The sequence below is a fragment of the Dermacentor andersoni genome, chromosome 2 (assembly GCF_023375885.2).
Source record: "Dermacentor andersoni chromosome 2, qqDerAnde1_hic_scaffold, whole genome shotgun sequence".
In the NCBI taxonomy this organism is placed as follows: Eukaryota; Metazoa; Arthropoda; class Arachnida; order Ixodida; family Ixodidae; genus Dermacentor; species Dermacentor andersoni.
Genome location: NC_092815.1, coordinates 60,253,865 through 60,278,150, shown reverse-complemented (window position 1 = coordinate 60,278,150; position 24,286 = coordinate 60,253,865). Strand labels below are relative to the sequence as shown.

The 24,286-nt window shown below is 46.2% G+C and overlaps 1 protein-coding gene across 1 annotated transcript in view; it reads left to right on the top strand.

Annotated features, from left to right (window-relative positions):
• LOC126542231 (zeta-sarcoglycan-like) overlaps window positions 1-21,784 on the top strand; it is a 59,540-nt gene extending 37,756 nt beyond the window's left edge. Inside the window, exons 2-9 of the mRNA XM_050189197.3 lie at window positions 4,817-5,060; window positions 8,296-8,415; window positions 9,260-9,361; window positions 12,416-12,503; window positions 13,618-13,737; window positions 18,702-18,774; window positions 19,244-19,367; window positions 20,565-21,784. Of these exons, the coding sequence (XP_050045154.1) occupies window positions 4,827-5,060; window positions 8,296-8,415; window positions 9,260-9,361; window positions 12,416-12,503; window positions 13,618-13,737; window positions 18,702-18,774; window positions 19,244-19,367; window positions 20,565-20,735 (1,032 nt within the window). The 5' untranslated portion in view covers window positions 4,817-4,826 and the 3' untranslated portion in view covers window positions 20,736-21,784. The remainder of the gene's footprint in view (window positions 1-4,816; window positions 5,061-8,295; window positions 8,416-9,259; window positions 9,362-12,415; window positions 12,504-13,617; window positions 13,738-18,701; window positions 18,775-19,243; window positions 19,368-20,564) is intronic.
• Window positions 21,785-24,286: the final 2,502 nt, after the last annotated feature.

The following is a 24,286-nucleotide window of genomic DNA, read 5'->3' as shown; positions in this document are numbered from 1 at the left end:
AAGCATATTGTAAATGCCGAAAGAAATCACACCAGCAGCCAACACTACAGAAAGAAACATGGCGTCATTGATTTTTTGAGCCAAAGTCCACCTTGTCGCCTGTGCGTAGTGGCATGCTGCTTCTCTCGACGGGCGCAGAGCACACTACACGCCGCTGCCTCCTGGAGCAGCCCTCTCGAGAACGACACAGATCCGCACTCCGCCAGGTCCACAGCCAAGTGGAGAGACTTTTCCAATCGAATGCAAGGCATTGCGCACAGCAGCCGAATGCTAGTCGTTCTCGTTGGTCGCCCTCGACGGTCGCTCTCGGTTCTCTCGAGGTTGCCAGCGTGGCAAGTGTTCTGTAGTGGAGTCTACCGAGGCCTTGGTACTCTTGAGGCACCCCTCGTATACGCGCGCTGTATTTCTTTTCTCTGAAGTTGGTATGACAAGCGCAAGCACCCTTGACTGGCCAAATAAACTCTAGTATGCCCTCCGGGTGCCGTCGTGCCATTGCTGGACACAAAAAGTGCATTTGATGAAGAGGTGCAGCCAAGGAGTCAAGAGAGGCACCGATATTCAATAGCATTGCCTCTTCTGGCGTCCCAGCAGGGCACTTGCTCTTTTCTGGACGCCACTGTGCTTCACGAGAGCGTGTCACCATCCTGACGCTGTCGACGCCGTTCGATATGCTTTTTCTAAGTGATCTAGCTATCTCGCACAATACAAACTATCGATCCTTCACGTGTCGAGTCACCTATGTAGTTGTAACCGAGTTCCGAAAAACAATGAACAGCCCTTCGCATCTGCCCGTCTACCTTTCTTTTCGCTGTGACTAATGACCGTTATTGTCTGTTTATTTACATATAACAATAGTCAGATTAACCTTCGCGAGCACTGCACAGTACAGCCTCATTAGTTCGTAGCAGAGCGGCGCCGAAGTGCGATTAATATCGAGGTATCCCCGCCGTTTACTGCCCGCAGGCGAATCACGTATAGAATTCCAGCCAGCGCTAGAACCCGGCTGAACAAATGTTTGCTCTGCTACGTCGTAAATGACGCGTTCGATAGTGGCACCCTCATCGGATATCAAAAGCCTCTCGAGCTCTCTATTCGGTTCTCTGGGCAGAACAGAAGGCGCAGCTGTCGCCTCGTACGGAAATAAAAAGTAGCCTCGTAAATCTCGTCCCGACGGCGACAGTTTGGAGGTTCTTTGTGTCCCATCGGGGAAGTTTGCTGCCACGTATCTCGCGTTTTAGCGATGTCGCAGTGCCGTCCCTCGGGGTAAGTGCAGCTAGGTTTATGCCTTTACGACGGACATTGATCCCGTGACAAGGCAAGGTCCTCCGTGCACACTATGCCGACATACGGGCGTGCGCATCTCTTTATCAGAAAAGGATGCTGCAGTGACAGGTGTGAAGGCAACACAAATACACTTGCTACAGCGCAGGAGTGCACTTCGGGACCATTGTATATAGCCTTTTAGTACACTTAATGCCATTTCTTGATGTATTTTGTGCACGTCTTATAGTGGCATGCCCTGAGGTTTCGTTCCAGTCTGTCTTGAGTTTCCGTGGGTTATCAGGGACCACAAGCTCTCAAAAATTTCCGGTTACGGGTAGCTTTATCGAAACCGTTAAGGTGGGCGTAGGATTCTGTAGCTATTTGTGCCCTTATGGTATAAGCTGAACTAAGTCACTACAGACAATTCACTATAGAACCTGTAATGCCCGGCAATTATGACTGTAGCTCTACATTATCTTACTAGATATTTGTTTTCCTGCCGGCTTCCTGCATCATTCTTGCTGCTATATGTGCGCCAGCACGTACGGCCCTTTAACAAAGGTTCGAAGGGAGTGCTTTTCCAGGCATTAGTTTTTATGTATACTGTTTCGCTATAGATCGATACAAATTTCATCTCGGAAAATAGCGTAATCAATTATGCCGCTAATTTAAAGCTGTTTCAAAAAGTAAGTGAAAGCCAATCTGTTTTCTCTGAAAACAGAGTTAATGGAACTCATCTATATTGTCGACTGCGCACACATTGTGAGGAACGTGTTTTTAGCATATGTTGTAATTATGTACATAGTGCCATCGCAGAATCAGTTTTTTTTTTTTTTGTTTTCAAGCTTCACAAGCAATGCTTAAGAAAGCATCGACAACAATGTTTCAGTAGATGATAAACGTAATTATGGGTGCTTTAGGGCCCACACGTTTAATGTGGCTAGCCTAATGGGACGTCAGCAGTATCAGCTTGCGTTTCGTTGACATTCAAAATTCAGATAACCTGGGTAATAAATGAAACTTAAACTGCACAAAAGTAGAAGTCACTATATGCGACAACAAAATAAATAGAGATTGGTTTCGTGCCGCTCAGCACAATAGTAATACGCGAATGGCTGCTGGTCACAGACGTGAAAAATGTAAGCGTTGTTGCAGAATATTATGGTGCATCATTTGCGGGCCATTGATCAGGAAAATAATACTGGGTACAAAGAAGCCCAAATGGGTTCGTTCATTTGTTCGTGTACATACGTAGCTTATGCTGTTCCTATATCTGCGACATTTCTTTTCCGTTCGCAGCCTCGACGACATCATTCTTCTTCCGGCCATATATGCTGGGGTTCTGACGATGGGGATCTGCTTCACGACAACAAAGCTAAATTCTCCCTATAATTAATTCTCGTCTACTTTGCCTAATTACCAGACCACCTTTCTCGACTTCACTTCTTGTGCTTGTTTCTGCGCTCTTTGGATGATTCATCATCATTCATGAACGAAACGCCATTTATCGCCGTTTAGAACTGGCGTATCAAGTCCCGTATGACCACGGTCACTCTTCCGACAGCAAGTCACCTGTTAGCAGGTAGCTTCTATGCCAACAACCTCATTATCGAGGAGCGCATGCACAAATTGTCGATAATCATGAGATAATACGTACGCTATAGCGAGAGAAAGCACAAATGTTCAGTTAAGCTGAATTGACAGGTTACACTTATAAAATGCGAGATTGCTCAGTTGTACCCTGGTCTGAAACTTGGTAAACTGGAAAGGACTGAAAAATAAACTACAGGGCGATGACGCCATCCTAAAGCTGTAGCGTCCGCTTCACATGTGACGTCATAAAAATGTTTTCATAGCGTGTTCGCGAGGTAGTTTATTCCTTAGGAAGAAATGACAAAAATCCATCCGAAAGTAAGCTCAGACTGAACACGAACCTCATCGCTTTTGAGTGCTTCTACTGCACAAAAAGGGCTGAAAGATGTGAAAATAGTGTAAAATATGCGACGTCTTGCAGACGCCACTGACCTCTCGTATACGCTGAAAAAAAAAAAAGTCTGCCATCAATTTTATCCACCAGTGCACAACCTTGTCTGGTGAAGACTAGAGCTTTGAGATAATGTTATGCTAGTGCAAACACACCCACAATTACTCTTTATTAATAAGGTGCCCTACAATGCAAACGACCAATAATTTGCACTATTTATTTTCAGCGAGCTAAGAATTGTGCAACGGGCGACACAACGAAAAGTGATTCGCGTAGCTTTAAAAGAAAAAAAAAAAAAACAGCGCTGTGGATTAGAGACCAACGGGGGTAGCCGATATTCTAGTATAGATTGAAAGGATGAAAGGGAGTTTGGGAAGGCCCGCGTAATGTGCAGGGCAGATAAGCAGCGGTAACTTAGAGTTGTAGAATGCGTGCCAAGGGAAGGGAAGTGCAGTCGTGGACGCACAAAATTTCGTGGTGTGATGAAATTGGGAAATTTTCAGGCATGTGTGGAATGGTGTCAGTTGGGGACACGGGTAACTAAATCTCTGGGGGGACTGACTGAAGAGGAAGACGAAGGATCGTGCCGTGATCGCGAGTGAGCTCCGGGCTACGGATAGCCCTTGCAACGCCTTCCTATACCTATAGCGTTCTAGAAACGTTGCCAACGACAATAAGACTCGTCGCATTGGTTATGATTATGATGATTGCGATAGCCGGGATAACTGGCTAGACCGCGCCAAGCAACGGCGAGCACAAGGTCCCTCCTATCCTTGTTTCGCGGGAATAAGCCTGCGTAGAAACACGATGTGATTCGCTAATCTTTTGGCATGTCAATGTTGACTTTGATATAAAAGGGAGATACGGATTCGTGATTGTGTGCTGGAGAGGATATTTGTACGCACGTGATTTGTATGTCCAAAAACCTAATACACACAATGCATCAAGTGAGGCATACATGCATACAGAGAGTACGTACAAACGTGGTACGCAAGATCTTATTCTATCAAGACAGGGTTTCACAGTAAGATCGAGATGTGAAGTAATGAACAGTCATCGAACAAGGGATGCGTCAGTCTGGAGCCAAGGTTTCGACAAGAGGATATTTCTTCCGTGCGAAGACAAGTTTCCTTGTAGCTTCAGCACGAAATTTATTGGACTACTGTAAATTACTTGAAGCCTAGCTTATACGTCAGGGATTATTAATGCGCAGCCTTTTCTTTATTGCTCGTATTCATCGAAATTTGTATTTATGGTCTAGTGTTCGCGATAAGTGTGCATCGTTTTCGCAAGAAACATCTTTGATACAAACTTAGTGGTCTGACGGGACAGAAATAAGTGTACAGACGACTGCAGACTTACAACTGAGTTTAGTGAAAAAAAATACTCTGGTTGTACACACACATAAGATTTCCGTTTTTTCCTTCAGTGACATCTGTTGCATCTCTGTGCTCGTCTGTCCCCTTCTTTCCTTGTGTGCCGCATTGCCACGCAGTTTGTATCAATGTGTCCTTATCAACTAGCCCAGCTATAAACGCTGCTAAAGAAACACTTTGCTGCTGTTCGCAGGTGAGTGCCGATGAACGTGACGTCGGCGGGCGTGGTGGCCGGTCCCCTGGTGCCGTCGCTGACGGTCACCCCGCCGTCGGCGACTGGCACGGGCTCTCGCCGGTCCTCGGTGTGGGAGGGGCCCCGCCGCCCTTCAGCCTGGGAGCGGCGCTCGTCCGTCTTCGTCGACGCCGTGGTGGCCGAAGACCTCGTCGCCTGCCACGACGAGGACGCTGCGGCCGCTGGCTTCGCGCGCAAGCAGCAGGTGAGAGCACGGACCGCCACAGGCGTCCGAGGAGCTTTTCGCTAGGGCGGTGCAGAACTATCTCGAGGTTGGAGACGCATAGATATACGTGTAGATAACGCCCGACAAGTGCTTGAAGCACGCTTAAGAATTCTAAGAAGGATGTGTGGCGCAAGGTTAACATTATCGGAAGAAGTAAGAAGAGACAGAAAGGGTGCCTCTTTCGTAAGTTGTGCAGCAACTAGCTCAACATGGCACTCTGATTCCCGAAGAATGCTAATCGCAATAAAAACGAAAACAAAAAAGAAACAAAGAAGCAAAAGAAAACATATTTGGTTGCTTTCTACTGAGAAATAATTCCACTTTAACAGTGATTTCGCAGAAAGTTATTGCAATAAGGTTCGAGCCGGAACAGTGAAAAATTTAATCTCACGTTTGCATTTCTAAAATGTCAAGCTTACATGCACTGTGATTGCAGAAACAAGCGCCGCATTCACGTTTATGTTTTTACAACGCATGTCCACTTTCGTATAACATATTCTTCACCTCTATCTACAATTTCGTACAGGCCAATGCAACCTAGCGCAACCATGTCGGTAAGCGACGATCATAAGGGAAGCCAAAAGGATAGAAATATCGAAACAGGGAAGTATTTTATGCATTCGCCCTTTGCAACGGCGGTGAAAGTTCGACTGATACCGGCCGTGGAATACAAAAGTGGGTGAAGTGAGTCAGAGAACAGAAAACGAAGACAGGGATGTTAAGCAGTCATAAGTCCGGTTGGCTACCCTACGCTGGCGCATTAGAAAGGGGAATAACAAGAAGGGAGAGAGAGAGAAATGCGGTGAAAAGAGAGAAGCGATTTGAGCTGGATTAGTAACTTACCTTGCCCAATACCAAATAAGCCACTCTTACCTCTAGAACATGCTTTCTAAGCCAGAAAAGAATCAAAAGCGAAAGACGGGGGCAACGCCGGCATTAAGTTCACGCACAAGTTTGCAGTGACGTCATGAATTTTGACACCGTCAGCTCGGGCCTAATTAAGCTTATTTAGCAGTAAATATGGACTCCACCGTATTCTAAAAAAGCAAGAGATTGAACTTAGAGAGTTTCAAGAACTTTTACTGAACCACTGCGGTTGAAATGCGAAAAAACACATTGATATCCGCGACGGCCCACTGACGTATCGGCACTCGCGTCTGGCGTGAAATTCAAACATTTAAATATAACCTTTTACTGCGAAAGAAATAAAGTAAAATTTTGCAAGAATACTTTATTAATACACATTGATTTATTACTTCTTTTTAGTGCCCATTTACAACTTGTTGAGTAACATATTGCGGAGCGCCTTTGCGCGGAGTCTGTACAGTAGCCTTTTTGCCTACGTCGTCTGTTTGCTCTCAGCAGACGAAGTTGTGATTAAACTTTAAAGCGTAGCTTCATTAGCCTCTTCCTTCCTTCTTGGTGCCCGTTTCTGACCACTATCGACCACAGAGGTGCGCACTAACGCGAAAACATCGCGCTCCCACAACTCATGAAAGTTGTGCCACACGATATATAGTCTCGTATCGGCCTACATAGTGTCTCATTCGGACCACACAGGCTGGCGTCTTTCCGCACCGTTAACTTTCATGAAGATCTAATGAGCTCCATTTGTCTGTTGTGTTTACTAAAGGCAGTGTGCTACGTGTGTTATGAGTGAACTCGGGTGATTTATGACGCGTCCGCATTGTAATAAGCGATTTGAACGCACGGAAATCGTCAGTGCATGTGGGGCCTTTCGGCAGTATAGCAAGGGCTAGCCGGTATCAAGCGACGCGATACCTGCGTCGAGATCTCGTGGACGTATTGATCACGTGTTCAACTGTGGAATTGTCACTATTGAAAGTCCTTAAGTGCCCTTTTACTTTACCATCCACAGACTGCTATAATGCGCAATCACGCAAGTTCTCAAGCCATGAACACGTAGTAATATGTAAACAATGAGCACTGCACATTATACATACTATCTTTTGTGTTTCAATGCAGCGTTCCCAAAAAGTAAGAAAGCTTCGCTTACGTGGACTGGCACTAAGGATGAGTTCTGTCCAGATTTCTTTATTTATTACTTACATTGTTTGACGTCTAAAACCAACAAACTCGCTGTGAGAGACGCCATAGTGACATTAGAGTTTGGAGTAGGAGAAACAATAAACGGGGGGGGGGGGGGGGGAGGCTATGAATAAATTTTGTCCACCTCAGCTTGTATAATGGATGCCGAAGTCACGGTATACACAAGTATTTTTTACATTTCGCTCCTAATAGAATGCGGCCTCTGCGGCTGGAATCGAACCCGCGAAATCGTGCTCAGCACCAGAACGCGATAGTCACTTGTTCAGCCCGGCGGATAATTAAAACTTTTTTTAATTAAAATGGCGCTGTGAAATCCTACGCCATTATATGTCAGAGACCATACATGTTGTCCATGCCCGATATACAAGCTGGAACAATCCCGCGATCTTGTGCAAGCCATAATGTGAAGTTAAATTCGATTACGCTGGAGTCGATATTGAGCTCTCGAGATTGGTGGTGAAACTGAATAAATCTTTTCTTCAGTTGCGCAAGCAGCCCTTCAGAAGCGCGTTCGAAGAAAACCTTTAGCGAACTGCCGCAAGACTGCTAAGTTTGCGTTTTGGTGGCAGAGCGGTATGGATTTTAGACGCATAATGCGTGTACATGTGTCAAACGGCACATGAAGCACAAGATTTCCTTAGGCTTGTTATATTGCAGCTTTTTGTTGCTGTTTCTGTTACGTATAGAGAGAGAATTAAATGAATTCCCTCTCATTTGCTGCTAGCCTGCAGGATCGCTATTCGATTACTTCGCGCAGTATTCTATGAAAAATCATGATAACCGATGACGTAACATATGTCAAAGCAACACGTGGCCTACGGAGTAGGCCTTGGCATGCTGCAAAAATAAACGCTTTTAAGAAGGAACTATAACACACGTTGTGAACTGAAGGGACGCAGGAGGAGACGGTATGTCTATGACGCAGGCCGGAAGTATAAATGCACTAATACTGAGTCGCATTGTGGGATTATAAACTTGGTTTAAGAGTCTTGTGCATGGCTTAATAAAAACTTTGCTTTGATGGTGCTTCTTTTTGCTTGCTTTAGTTTGCACAGTAATTTCTGAGTGGCTTAAGCCGTCAATATTACTTTGCATGCTGAAGTGAAAGGACGATGACATCTGTTCCGCTGCGCCTAATATGCAGGTGGGCATATACGGATGGCGCAAGCGGTGCTTGTATCTGCTGGTCACGCTGCTGTTTGCCATGGTCATCATGAACGTGGCGCTGACGGTGTGGGTGCTCAGGGTGCTCGACTTCTCGCTGGTGAGTGAGCAATGCGTGCTGTTTGCGTTAAAACCTGCACATTTCTATTAAGTGCAGTTGCTTTCTCTCCCCCTAACAAGGGGTCATGCTAAGGGTGGGGACGCAATTCGCTAATGACAGAATAACTGAACCGGTCCCAAAGAAAACAGCTCATTTAGAGAACTAACCACAGGGCGTAAGACTAAGGGACAGTTCGATTCCGCTTTCTCTACAGTTATCAAAATATGGTGTAACTGCACTTTGACACTTGCTGCTATTATGTCATTGGTGAAAATGGTGTTGACACAGCGGCCATGTCCTTCAACAATAATGGGTCAATGATGTCAATGTTATAGCTGGCCTCGGACCACCAAGAATGAAAGGAGAAAGAAATAACTTTTGTTATTCTGAGTGAAGGTATAGCTTCCATTCCAGGCCTCTCTCGTGCCACATTGGTTATCACGAGCACCATCATTCCATCACGAGCACCATCATGTGAATGTCCATGTTCCTATACGCCCCGTATCCATCAACGACGGAGCTCCTCCGTTATCTCAAGCACAGCATTTACTTTAGTGCCGCGTTATATTAAAGCGCAGTGTGGCCATATAAACGCTGCCGGCCTTTTATCTTCAACGTATCATTAAAGCTTGTTTCTCTCTCTAAAGCCTTTCTGTATCCGAGATAACAAGAAATAAGAAGGAGTACGCATTGAATTTATTCGATATTTGCATAATGCGCTTGTGTTAGAAAACGTGGCAAGTCTTTTTCGTCTAGCTTTTTAATTTATGCTCACAGTGCAACTAAAAATTTCAACGCGCTGGTATTATAAGTTGCCTTAACTTGAGTTTTTCTTCTCCGTCAGGATGGCATGGGCCGATTACGCATAGTTGAGAACGGTGTGCGGCTGGAAGGGGAAGCAGAGTTCCTGGATTCACTATACGCCGCGCAAATACGATCAAGAAGGGTAAGTCGACATTGTAGTATTCGCTCACGTTGGGAAACTTTGTATACGTTTGCGTTTGTATCACCAGCAAAGTACGCAAAGCTATCGTTACCTGAGGTTCCTATAGGCCTTATAACCAGAGCACATTCTAAGAACAGAGGCTTGTGTTGCAGTGTTTTGCAGGATTGCGGTGCTGGTCACATATCTGGCTTCATTACTGAAAATTATTGCAAAGTACGATTTACTATGCTCACTTTTATAGGGTACCAACGTAGTAAACTTATTTCATCACTGAGCACTAATGAAATGATGTTGTCAACAGTGGATAAACGGTGCTGTCACTGCGCGAAAGCTTCCGGAAGAGTCCCAAGCTTCTATAAAACTGACTGTGCGTTCAAACTGCGCATTCGGATTGCAATGTGAATTTTTTTTAAACTCACAACGTAAGTACAGCTCCAATACATCTAATTTGAAATGTTCCATGCATATTTTACTGTTTCTCCTTATCTAAATTGGGGTTCAATTTTAACCAATAAAGAAAGCTCTCAAACGGACAGCGAACAGGTACAGGTTCTTTTAATTAGGCTGCGCTTTAAGGTAACTGCACGACTCACGACCTCCACCAACATCGAAGAGACGCCTGTTACTGTGCCAAATCCCTCCATTTTCAAGACTACAAATCCAGTTTGCAGGTTGCGAACCATCGTTTACCTCTCTCTTCGCTTCCGTTTACGTCTTACCCCTTTTATTTCCAAGAACGCAATCGCCTCCGGACGCAAGCTTACAGAGCGCAGCGAGGCAGGGTCATTGCTCAGTGGCCACACTTACGCGAACCCTAAGCACTGAACCACTACACACGCGTGCACAAAACGCTTCGGCCCGCCTGACTGCCGCGCGATTGCGAGGTCTGGAGAACAGGCGTACTATTTTTTATCCCCAGGGAGTAAAAGGAGAGGGCTAGCATATCGGACGGGTGGACAGAGCGGGCCTCCCAGAGCGCATTTCGAACTTGCGCCTAACAAGAACCACGGCCGCTGCCGGTGGCAAACCACTCGTGTCGACGACGCACGTACGGCGGCGGTGGCGGCGGAAGCGAACGGTCCTCGACGGCCAGCCGTCGAACCACTCCACCACATCCTCACCCCCTCCTCCCGTCCCCTCGCACCCACCGCACGCATTCGGTTCGACTCGCAGGGCGTTAATGGTATGCCGCGATCATCCCGGGTTACCTGTTGTAGGGACGTGCAATGCGGGTGGCGGCGGTGTACAAGAGAGTGTGAGTGAGGAGGGAGGAGATGAGGGCACTGCCTGGGGGGGGGGGGGGGGGGGGTGCGCGGAGAGCGCGCGCCGCGCGGTGGCTGCGGCGCCATTAATAACGGTTGGCACGCAATCAGCGGGGTCTCATTAAGCCTACGACACGGGGCACCTCGCGCAAGCTTCATTAAGCCCTTAACCTGCAGGTCGCGCATACGTGCGTGTGTGCGTGCGTGCGAGAGCGCACTCCATGTAGCCAGTCGGTGCTGTTTGGTAACGACGACCGGTGTGGTACTGCCCCCGGAATATGTTCGGCGGATAGGCGGGCTGCCGAGAAGCACCCGCGAGATCGCGTGCCTCGTTTTTCTGCTTGCTAGCGCCCGCGAGCGTAGTTTGTTCGAGTGCGTTGACCACTGCGTGTTTCTTTATTTCTCCATTCGTGGCCGATATCAGGACAGGTCGCCCTATGCAACAGGTGCTGCAAACAAACTACAAAACGAGAGAGGAGTAAGTTGTACAAAGTATCGAATGTAAACAGCGCGCCTCTAATGCGCACTTACGTAGGTGCACCCGTGTGTGTTGCTCGCTGCCGTGAGTTTTCGAAACACGCTCCCCGGGCTTAGTTGCTATACTGCCTCATTGGGCCGCAGGTACAAGAACGTCGATAACTCTGCGTGGTACTGATCGGAACGTACAGATTTTTTTTTCACGATGTTTAGGTAAGCCTCCCAGGTTTCCGTTAGGCAAGTTAACTCTACCGCTGAATAATAATAAAAAAAGACAGCTGCTACCGTACATTGCCGATTATAAGTCGATCTTCCAACTTGTAACTCCTTCTAGGTACAAAAATGAAGACTCCGAACACAGCCTCATGCTGTGGCTCTAGCTCACCAATAAGTTTTTAGAAGAGCGAGTCATGCAAAGGAACACTTATTTGTCCATGTGACGTCGCTCACGACTCGTCGTCGCTTGAGAGAAGGACGCAGTCGCGGTAATTGCCACCGTGTGAGCCAATGCTGCGGCTCGCCGTCGGAAACGGTGTCGGCAGTACCGAGATGCCGCACCTGGAATAGGCCGCACGGACCATGCCGGTTGACACTCCATACCAGGCATCGTTGACCCATTGCGCCGCTTCGCTCATTGAAACAGTGAGGATTATATTCCTCACGGTACATAGCACTATCGACAACTAAACAAATCCGACATTCCCACCACGTTTCTCTTGCCCCGTACTTTGCTAAGACTAATTTATTCGAGAATTATTTCTTTCCGCAGACAATCACTGGTTGGAATTCTTTGCCGGCTTACTGTGTGGATTCTATTGACCATATAGGTGACTATGTTGTTTAGCTCATATAATGTTGTGATGGGTTATTTCCTACATCTAGTTTTGCTTGAATTTGGATGTTGCAATTTAACATTGTTATATTTTTTGTATTCCACTCCTGCTTTAGCCTCATGGCCGGCAGTATGTCATAAGTAAATAAATAATAGATAAATAGGCTCGGTTTAACCGCCCTGTCGGTGTCTTCGGGTTTTCCTGTTGGGGCCATTCATTGTAGGACAGGCCGCTGCAATCTTTGAGTGAGTTATTCAGCGCCACGTCCAGCGGCTGAAGAACAGGTGTCAGTCCGCCCGGAATGATGACCGGCCTACACACAGAGTCCGGCAATATACGGTATATATCTTTCTAAAACAGGATGTCAAAATACTGAACGGATGCGCTAGATTTGTTTTCGTGTCAATCTCTTTTGCTGTTCAAGGTAAATGTTTTGGTGTACGCCAGTACATTGGGTACTGAATCAATCGCTTTATTTTCAGGAACAGCCCCTCAACATAGAGTCTTCCAAGAACATTACGCTCAATGCCAGAAATAACCAAGGGCAGATTTCTAATAGACTTTTTATAGGTGAGTGCGTTCTCCCAGTATGATTTCTGTGAATATAAACATCATGCAGGCATGCTTTCAAATCATTTTTTATATATATTATTTTTTTATAAAACGTACCCACTTTGCAAAATAAAAAGAATTACGAAGAATCAGTATACATATGAATGCCACAATGAACGCTGTCAGCTACCCGGAAAAGACTGCCAGCTGCTTTTCTGATCAGTGTGCAATAATAAGAACATTTATTATTTCCAAAAGCACAGCTCTTAAGCTGAGCAGAATCACCCCGTTACCGTCAGAGCCACCTGCAGCTCTGCGGGCGCTATCTAATCCACACACTTTGAAGTTGCTGGGTCAAGCTGTTATCGATCGCAACAACAGTAACACATAATATGGCAAATCAGTTACGCGGTAACCTGCAACGTGAAGAAAGTTTCTTGGAAGGTAAAAACTGTCATCCAACATAGAGTAACCCTAAGGTTGAAAGGAAAACCACACCGGTTTCTTATAGATTCGCGACATTTGTCGTGATACGTGGATCGAACCCGGGACGAACGCTTCGCCGTAGTGGTCGCTGCCCCGTGGAGCTTACGACTGCTCCCAGGCGCGTAGTGGTTTTTCTCTTTGCAGCTGTAATACCGTTCCGTTATGCTATTGTACAAAACATGAATAAAAAGTAAATTGTGCTCTAAGGCGAAATGGAAGGAAGGGGGGGGGGGGGGGGTTACTTGAGTACTCCAGCACGTCGTGTACATGCCGCGTTTCAGACTCGTTGCTTTTAAGTTTCGAATATGGTTCGCTCATTGATTTACTTTTGACAACGTTAATGAAGGATTAAAAGTAAGTGTCAATTTGTTATTGTTATAACTTATGTAGACTGCAACTGTTTTATTAGTATAGTTACCACTGCAGGGTAGACCTCCGCCAGGTACGATACATAGAAGCGCAGCTCTCAGGCAACGCAGGAAAGTAAGACAAGAGATGTGCGCTGCCATTTTTCTCGGTTGCCTTTTCGGATTATTTTCTCTTGAAAGTAAGTTAAAATAGTGTTGTAGAGAAGGTACTGTATTGTGTTCGCCGGCTTGGTACTCACGAGCGTAATACAATGTGGTTGTTTTTGTATCCATTACAGGAAATTCAATCGTTGAAGCTTTCGCCGACGAGTTTCGAGTCCGTGACTCGAGAGGAAAGCTGCTATTTCGGGCTGCCGACGATGAAGTTACAGTAGCAGCAGACTCTCTAAAAGTCACCGGTGAGAATTTACTCCTCGGAGTAGATCTCTTCTTTCTCCTTAAGGAAACAAAAAACAAGCCTAACTCAGAGTTCACGGTTTGCTTTTACGTTCATGGCTTCAAGCTATATGGCAGCTTATTTAACAGAACGGAAATGACCCTAAAAATCTAGTGTCAAAATAACGAAATGTGCTGCAACAACAACAACAAAAAAAAATAGCCGGACATCATTGGAGTCTTCTGTCAAAAGGGTGCATGAGAAGCAATAATTATGTCAAATTGCACACGCTTCCAAAAAGGGCTCTTATCGCCTGATATAGCGAATTACGATCATTCTTACTATTATTTTTGCGAATGATGATGAAAAACTTTATTTATCCCTCTTTAAAGGGAAGGGGGCAATGAAATAGAGGGTGGCGGGAGGAACTACTTGAAGTAGGCCTCCTTTATCCTCTCAGCCCACTCCAGGATGGCCTCCTGAAGATCGGGCCTCGAGCTGCGCAAGGCAGCCTCCCACTGCTCCTCACTAGATATTAATTGCTTGAGGAAAGGGGGAAGGGGGTACTTAGGGCACCCTCACATCATGTGGTTTAAGTCTGCTTTGGGAGAGACAGAATTTGCAAGAGGGAGAAAGGTAAATGGCGGGATGAATGCGGTGGAGGAGGTAAGGGGACGGGAAGGTGCGAGTCTGCAGCTGTCGCCACGGAACTTCACACCTACGCGGGGATTTGCCCATGAGTGGCGGAAAGGTTAAACGGTCTAATCGGTAGTGTGTGCAGCTGAGTAATACTTGTTGGGGGGCTAGTTGGTGCATGTTTCCAGAAGAGGGTTGTAGCGCCGAAAAAGACAACACATAGCAAGCGCGACGGGACAGGCGCACAGAAAAAAACAACCCATAGCAAGTCCTGTCCCGTCTGTCCCTGTCGCGTCTGTCCCTGTCCCGCCTGTCCCGTCTCGCTTGCTATGTGTTGTCTTTTTCGGCGCTACAACCCTCCTCTGGAAGTGTGTGCAGATGTCGTGGTAGGTAATAAGTCGATCCCGCGCTGTAAACGGCGCCTCCTCCGTGGCGAGGTCCGACACATCTGATGACTGAGCCCTCGGGTACTGGCATGAGCCGCCTCGTTTCCGGCAAGGCCCGCATGCGCGGGAGTCCAGAATAATGCCACAGTTTGATGGAAAGGATGGACCAAGAGGAGGGATAGGGCTGGCTTAGAGACCCTACCCGCTCCGAAGTTATGTATGGCTGCTTTGGAGTCGCTAACGATAACTGATGAATTTGGGATTGTGAGGGCCAGGGCTATGGCCGCTTCTTCCTCCTCCTCCGAGGAAGAGCCAGGAATGGAGGCGGCCGCAGCGACTTGGCCGTGAGAGTTAATGACTGATATTGCGTAATGATTTCTGTTCCCATATTCGGCGGCATCAACATAGAGCACGTCTTTTGAGGTGGAGAATTGTTTTTGGAGAGCCTTTGCTCGCTGCCTCCTGCGCTGTTTGTGGTGCACAGGGTGCATGTCTTTAGGAAGGGGGGGGATGCAGAGGTTCTCGTGTATGTGATGTGGAATGGTGTATTTAGTCTTGATGATGGGTGCCGGAGTGATAAAAAGACTTTGTGGAATGTGGCGACCTGTTGCGGTGTTAGAAAGTCTGCGGTGTTAGAAAAGCCGTGGGTACATGTCATGACGTGGCGATTGGCTTTTTTACAATTCATTTCGATGCGTTTTTATGCTTTGTATTTTAGATGATATGTTGGCAATCGCCACCGGTCTATACACGTGTCAGCTATCCTTTGAACGATTCGGATGCATTTTGTTCGCCCATTTTATTCGTTTTTCATGTAAGCGTATCTTCATCTGGTTGATAGGCACATGTATATTAACTGTGCTGACACCATGAAATGTATTCTGATGAAGGCCGGACCCCGGCCGAAACGTCAATAAATAAACCGCTTCATACGCGCGTCTGCTTCAATGTGAACATTTATTTACCCGGACCCAGAACTGCTATTTTTCTAGTATAATTATATATATATACATATATATATATATATATATATATATATATATATATATATATATATATATATATATATATATATATATATATATATATATATATATATATTATAATACCGAGACCGATCAAGTTGTCCAGCGCTGTTTTTTCCACCAAAGGCAACGCCCCCAGCTCACGCGCGAAGAAGTCGAAGAACAGTGAAGATGATGATGGCTATGTACAAATGAAAACGACGAAGTACGTTAATAGTGCTTACACTAACTTCCCCCCGTCATGGAAGCGGCCAGCCTGGCCGCAGATTAGAGATTATCTAAACGGGGAGTGAAGGGCTTCATCCGCGAGACGTGAACAATTTCAGCATTCCGGCGGCGCCGGTCAGTGACGGAGTGTACTGGGCGAACGAGATAGTTCACTGCAGATGTTTGCTGCACAACGGTGTATGGGCCAATGTAGCGTGGAAGGAACTTCTCACAGAGGCCTGGGGTGCGGACTGGAGTCCAAAGCAGGACTTGGTCTCCAGGGTGAAAACGTAGGTCACGGCGTTTGTTGTCGCAGTAACGCTTGCGCTCAGCTTGGGTAGCTTCTGTGCTTTGCCGGGCGATTTGACGGCAATGTGCAACTCGGGCAGCGAAATCTTCCGGAAGCGACGCGTTAGGCGAAGAAGGTGCGAAAAATAGTTCTCTGTCGAATATGGTGGAAGGAGATCGTCCATACACAAGGAAGAAAGGGCTGTAGCCGGTAGTTCGTTGAATAGCAGTGTTATATGCGAATGTCACAAAAGGAAGAATTTTATCCCAGTCAGTGTGGTCAGGACGGATGTACAGGGAAATCATGTCAGACAGCGTACGGTGGAAGCGCTCAGTAAGGCCATTGGTTTGCGGATGATAAGTGGACGTAGATTTGTGGACGGTATTAGTGGCTCGAAGAACTTCCTCGAGGACTTGTGAAATGAACGCCTTGCCACGGTCACTGAGAAGAACGCGAGGAGCCCCGTGGCGCAAGACGATGGCGCGCAAGAAAAAGTCGGCGACCTCAGAAGCGGTGCCGGATCGCAGAGGGGCAGTCTCGGCATATCTTGTTAAATGGTCGACCGAAGTGACAATCCAACGGTGACCGGAGGGTGTCAACGGCAAGGGACCATATAAATCAATGCCAACAAATTCAAAAGGTGCGTCCGGGCAAGGGAGAGGTTGTAGTAAACCGGCAGGAGGGGATGTCGAGCGTTTGCGGTGCTGACATGACGCACAAGAGGCAATGTATTTGGCCACCGTTGAGGATAGGCCAGGCCAGAAGCAGCGGGTCTTTATGCGGTCGTAAGTCTTGTGGAAGCCTAAGTGGCCAGCCGATACATCGTCGTGAAGTGCCTCTAATACCCGCAAACGAAGGCAGCGAGGTAGAACTGGGACCCACCGGTGACCTGTTGGGTGGTAAATGTAGCGGTGTAGCACGCCACCTTGAAGGCGGAATTGTCGAAGTTGGCGTCGCAAGCGGCTGTTGGGCGGTTCGGCGAACCCACTAAGGCGATCCATGAGAGCTCGACAGTAGGAGTCGGCCCGCTGAAGCGAGACGAAATCAGAGCGTGATGAAAGCGTAACTTGGTCCAGGGATGTTATCGAGAGTTGGTGAGAGGCAGGCGTAGCATCGGAACGACGTGGTTGGGAAGACGACGGCGCGTTACCTGGAGAGAGTGAGAGTGGGCAGCGAGACAATGCGTCTGCATCATGATGGTGTTTTCCAGACTTGTACGTTATAGTGAAGTCATATTCCTGCAAGCGGAGTATCCAGCGTCCTAAGCGTCCTGACATGTTTTTCATTGATGACAGCCAACACAGAGCATGATGGTCGGTGACGATGGTGAAGTGGCGGCCGTAAAGGTATGGGCGAAATTTCTGAATCGACCAAACGATAGCCAGGCACTCTTGCTCTGTAATGGTGTAGTTCCGCTCAGCTGGAGAAAGTGTTCGGCTGGCATATGCTATGACTTGCTCTTTAGATGCTGTATTACGTTGCAGAAGTACTGCGCCAATACCTTGTGCGCTTGCGTCAGTATGGAGTATGGTGGGGGCACGATTATCGAAGTGGCGAAGCACTGGTCCGGAAGTAAGATGCCGCTTAAGAGCTTGAAAAGCCGACTCGCAGTCGCTAGTCCACGTGAAAGAGGCACCGGTAACCAGTAGCTTGTGTAGAGGAGCTGCTATTGCTGCGAAGTTGCGTATAAACCTACGAAAATATGACGCCAAGCCGAGGAAACTACGTAGATCTTTCTGTTGCTGGGGGCGAGGAAACTGAAGAACGGCACTAATCTTGTCGGGGTCAGGCTGGATGCCATCTTTTGAGACGACGTGACCCAATACTTTTATTGTTTTGGTTGCAAATCTGCATTTTTTTGTATTGATCTGGAGACCAGCATTCGCAAGGCACTTGAGAACTTCGTCTAATCGTTGAAGATGTTGGCTGAAGTCAGACGAAAAGATGACAATATCGTCCAGATAACAGAGGCATGTCTTCCATTTTAGACCACGAAGTACGTTGTCTATCATGCGCTCAAATGTGGCAGGAGCATTGCAAAGGCCAAAAGGCATCACGTTAAATTCATAAAGGCCATCCGGTGTAGCGAATGCGGTCTTATATATATATATATTTAACCTGTCTACCTACATCTATCCATCTATCTAGAGATAGATAGCTAGTTCGCTCTGTGCAGCAGCCAGTGGGTACATGTCATGACTACATAAATGATTTGTGTATTATTTGCATAAAGGAAGTCCAGAAATGGTTTAATTAGGCAAGTAATGATCGAGCAACCATATTCTGGTCTCTTCTTGGACCTGAAATGTTGTTTTGTCAAACACACTTAAGATGGGATGTGGCACAAAAACTGATTCATCATCGGCGGCGCGATTATAACGTAGTTGATTACTTCTGTTATTCCACCAAGAAATAAATGTTCAACTATACTTTGTCTTTTCAGGTCCTGGAGGCGTAAGGTTCGACGGGTCGGTGCAGACACCGTTAGTTCGTTCCGAGACGTTCAAGCAGTTAAAGTGAGTGCACTTGTAATGTCCGTAAGCCCGTGATTACTGAAAAAAAAGGAAGCACAACGACGTTGCGCTATTCATGCATACGGTTTCCTATCCGTTGATTAAAAGCAGTGAATCTCAATCTCTTGCTTAAAAAAAAGTGACATGAACAACCCGAATCAATATGCAAAAAAAAAAAGATACTTAGGCGCTTCTTTGTAAAATACACACTTTTTTGTTCGTGTAATACTCTTGCCCGACGTTTCTCTTATTGAGAGCCTAGCGAATGACGATCTGCTTGAGGACCCCTAGAATTCGCCTACGTTGCATTTTCCTTGCGCAGGGCTATTAAATGCATAAGTTCAAGCGTCAGACGTTAGGAAGATGGAAGAAACTCGAAACAGAAATTGCTGGTTGCAAAAAAAAAGAAAGAAAAAAAAAGAATGGAAGCGAACGCTTATTCTCAGTGCCGCTAACGCATACTTCTTTTCAGGCTCGAGTCGCCTACCCGAAGGCTTAAGGTGGAAGCGCCGCAAGGCGTTCTTGTGGAGTCAAAAGCTGGAGACATCAGTGTCGCCTGTCACCAGAACCTTACTCTCCAGTCGAGGCAAGGCGAGGTAAACATTACGCTACCCAGCGGTGCATTTCAAGTTTTATATATATATGACAAAGAGGGACTACATTGTTTTCTAAGGGAGCGCAAAACTGAACTTAGCACGTTTCGGGAAGCTTTACTTAGGCAAAACGACCTAAATGCGGGACAATACATTGAAATGCACGACCTATCACTGATGTACCAGCGCTGGAATTTAAACGCGAAATTAAAATCATCTTCTGGTCTGTCTTATCTTCATTAGCGGAAAACTAACAAAAGTAGAGTTTCGAAAGAAATAATTATAAGTCTTCACGGAATCAGTGCATGTATTAAAAGAAAGAAAAAGAAGAAAAATGCTGTAAACGCCCAAGGACCTATGTGGACGTCAGTTTTGAATTCCGTTCCTTTGAAGTGTTTTGCGAAGGAAGAAGCCCTGTATGCCACCAGGTGTTCTAAGAAATACCAGCAGTATATTCGCCTGAAACAAAAGCTACTCATACGTAACTCTTTCTTCTATTCTCACCTAAGTTTGTGTCATTTAATAAGTGGTAGTAGTACGGGAAACGCACTTAACAATTTAGTTTTGTTGTAGAAAGAGGTCTGCTTACAGTGCTACCTTACAATGCTTACTCTGCTAGTTCATTTCTTAGTGATCGCATTCTGAAAGTAACAGATTTTTACGACTGCCAACTGTTGTCCATTCGTAAGGCAGTATTCCGTAAACTGTTTTCTAACTTGCAAAGCGCCGCAAGCTTGCGAGAAAATAGGCCCATTCAGATATCAAGACACCATGCATACCGACATATCCCACGAACGTGTGCTAATCATACCTACCAGTTCATAAAACAGCTGTTTACCACAAACACTCAAGAAATACAGCTTAATTGTAGATTCTTTGCTTGTTATATTTGAAGCAGGAGTTATATTTTTTGTGTAATGCTATCGGTGACTAAACGTTTTTTATTGTTTCTTGTTGTATGTCTAATCTGCTCATATCTTTTTTTGCTCATGTTGCGTCTTACGCTTGTTTGTACATACGTGTTTGACTAAGCTGCATTGTTCATTGCTTTCAAGTTGCCGGGAAAGTAGGGCCAGTTAACCTGTTTAATGTGAAGCTTTTAACCTTACATTCACCACAAATTGTGCACTGTAGATTTCTCAAAAATAATGTCAAAATCAAGACGTAATACACCTTTCTTTTCTTGTGTCTTCATCGCAGATATTCCTCGACTCGGAACGGATCGTGTTCCAGAACCTCAAGACTCCGCTGCCGGCGTTATCGGGGAGCCCTTACAAGAATGTGTTTCAACTTTGTGTTTGTCAGACTGGTGTGTTATTCCTGTCTGAACCGGATGGACAGTGTCGAGCAGATGACAGCGTCTGCAAGTGAAACTCAGCCAACCCAGAACTGTGCACGCCAAGATCAAGCTTACGCGTTAGCGGTCGAGCTTAGACTGTGCACGTGCCATATCCACACATAGTAAAGATGCAAGTGGGCGAAGAAATGACCGAGGTGATAAGGCATGCTATACGAACATTGTGACAAAGCACGAGCAAGATTCAAGAGCAGAAGACGTGCTCAAGGTATAGATACTCTTCCGCGGTCTACCAAGCTATATGTGTTAACAGGAGTTGGAACGCTCATTGTGCAGTTGCTGACATGACAAAAATAGAAATCTTTGGCAAAAGGCAAGGACACATACTATACTCAAATAATGCGGGTTTAATGCGCAGTTTTTTTTACTGCATACAATAAAAAACTGCAGATTGGACCTTCAGGGGTTTAGTCATGGGTTCATCAGCCAGTCAGGGCCGGCTGATGAACTTCAGGATGGCTCCTGCTGACGTAAACCTGTAACATTAAATTGAAAGTTTTATGGTCATCAGATCGAGGCGATGTTTTTAACCTGTGCTGCACACTGTTGCCTTCATACGAGGACAAGATTTTATATGAATGAACGGACAACGGAAGTGAAGAGTAAATCAACTCTGAATCATTCACTGGGCTGTCGCACGACTAAAGTGAGCGGGAACCAGATTCACTTTTTCTCGGATGACACAAGCCAGCTTATTGAAAAAAAAAATAATATTCGCAACAATACTGAAAGCATAGGGGAAAAGCTTTTCGCCACGTGGAATGAGTATTGAGTCAGGTAAATGGTATTAGACTAAAGATGAACATTACTTTGAACACTACTCAGCCCAAAGCTGCATGTTTAAGGTAAGCATGCTGCGAGTGTGCGAATGAAAGTTTCCTTTGTCTGTTTTTATTCTCACCGCTCAGGAAACGTCAAGATCACTAGTTTCCGCGAGTGAACCGTTTTCTGTTAGAGCTTCGATGTTGAAGAGTAGAACAGTGAATATATCTGTTGCCAGAAAATTGTTGCCTTATACGTCACGTTGAGTGTCTGTAAATAAACGCATATCAATCATTGTTTACGGAGTGCGTTCCCTGGTTTCATTTCCATGCGCTCGTTTTGCTGTACGGTGACGGTAGTGCGTTGTCGAAATAAATATGCTGCGAGTGTGGCAGCATAGTCGGAGCTGTGCTGTACAAATTGGGGTCCTCATGTGGCCTGCACCTAGCTGAAAGAAAATGGACCCGTTTGTTATTTCTCAGTTTACAATGCGCAGGTTTCTACGAGTATGCTTTTGAACACAGGGTTATAGCTAATGTTGCTGGTAATTTCAAGAAGGAAGATTTTGCCTTCTGCAGCTAGGTGTCGGAAAATTATTTTGTGCTAGAGAGATTGATGATTCTTCCAACAAGATCAAAGGCGTTGAAGTAGTCTTGTAAGTCCCTGTGCTTGACTAACACGAAAAAGAGAATAAATTGGTAAGGTGCCATAATTACAAAGCAATGTGAAAGGACAAAAGGACCAGTGCAAAAGTACACAAGAGCACTTCTGTCTGCGTCCTTTCACGCTTGTTAGCAATTATGGTGAGCGAGACAGGATGTATCAAAAATCAGAGAGGTTAATCATAGGTGGTTCCGGTTAGCTACCCTGCACGAAGGGAAGCGATAGGGGGATAAAAAGATAAAGAGCGGAAAAGGAGAGACAGAAAAAGAAAGGTGAGCACGAGCTAGGTGGTTTCATACGCTGCAGAACGGTAGCTGACTGCATTCTTAGTCCATCACGAAAGCTCGGAGACTGCAGAAACTGGAGAACCGCGAATAAGGCTACCCTGCACGAAGGGAAGGGGTAGGGGGATAAAAAGATAGAGAGCGGAAGGGGAGAGACAGAAAAAGAAAGACGAGCACGAGCTAGGTTGTTTCATACACTGCAGAGCGGTAGCTGGCTGCATTCTTAGTCTATCACGAAAGCTCGGAGACTGCAGGAACTGGAGTACCGCGAATAAAGGTTTCTGCATGGAGTCTCTTTGGGAGTATGGACCTAGAACTTCATGTTTAGATAAAGTACAATTATCCAGTTGGTCCAGCAGTCACATAACTTGCCTATTGGCATTACAGTGCGGGCAGACACAGAGAGTGTGTGCGAGCGTTTCATCACAGCTTGACGTGTCGCACGTGGAGCTGTCGGTCATTCCAAAAAGAAAGACATAGGAGTTGGTAAATGCGACGCCGAGCCACAAACCGTACAACAGGGTATGTTTAGGTAGTGGTGACCCAAGCGGTCGATGTAGCTGCATATCTTGAGAAAACTCTTATCAGGCCAATTCACATTCCCCAGACATCGAGTCCAGTCCAACCGCAGACATCGCGAAAGTGGAATCAAAACACACTGATTGTTTTCATGAACAGGTTGGGTGGCTTAATCGGCGTGGTAATTCCCGCTGATATTTCAGTCTTTCGGAAGCGATTGAAACATTGTCATATCCCTTGTTTTGGCTGCGACGATAGGTCTATCAAATTTCTCAGGTTCATTGCTTATTGGATTCCTGGGGCATTGCGTTGTCTATGCTTTGGAGGCCCGCCTTGGAGTCGCAAAAAACTGTCCATTGTTGCTTTGCATCAATGGATAGTTTTAAATCAAGTGCAGAACGGAGTATCGCAAGCTCTGCACCCATCGATGTGGTCATGTATGGTGTTATAAACTTGATTTCTTCAGATTTTGCCGGAATGATGACTGCAGCCGCAAGGCTGTTGAGTTTCACTGAACCATCTTTGTAGGACTGTTGCCGGGTGCTTCGTTTAAAGCTTGTAACGGCACTCCAGCCTTCTTTTTGATGCCCGAAATTGTCAAGTGTACTTGCGGTAACTGCTACACCCCAATGGTACTGACAATCGTGTAGCAGGCGTGAAATGTGTTGGCAAGTAGGTCTGGTGCTTTTCAATAGTCTTGGAAAATGTTGACTTATGGATACTCAGTTTGATCATTACTAGCTGTCCCAGGCAACGCGCTTTCGCCGTCTACGCCAAAGCAGCGCTCTTCATACATTAGGTCAAGAAACCATTTCCTATGGCCTATCGAGGATCGGTCGCCTCTTGTAGTAATTATCTTGAAGAGCTGAAAACTGTCCACCAAACTGCGCTCACTCGCTGGTGAGAGCTGCGAGCTCCACGCCCTCTTTTACCTCGGGTTCTAACTGCTTGTTTCGGTGTGCGCTCGTTCCCCAAGAGACGTTCGATTACCTTGCTTGCGACAGAGAGACAAAGAGAAAGAGCAAGGTACAGATCTAGATAGAGAGAGAGATAGTGGTAGAATTCTTTATGATGGAACCGGTATATACAAGGAAAGCAACGAGGTACGGTTGCAAAATTACACAACACGGCAGCCGGTACGGCACGCAAGCATGAGAAAGTTCTCTCCGCTATTGTGAGCTAGAAACATCGCCGCGCGCTCTCTCGGCACATTGTGTCGCCTATATATGAAGCGCGCCCGCTAGCTCACGAGCGCCGAAGCGGCCCGGCGAGAGTCGAAGCAATAGGCCCGGCGCGGTGGCGTTGATCAAAAAATGATGCCGTTTACGACGAGTGGA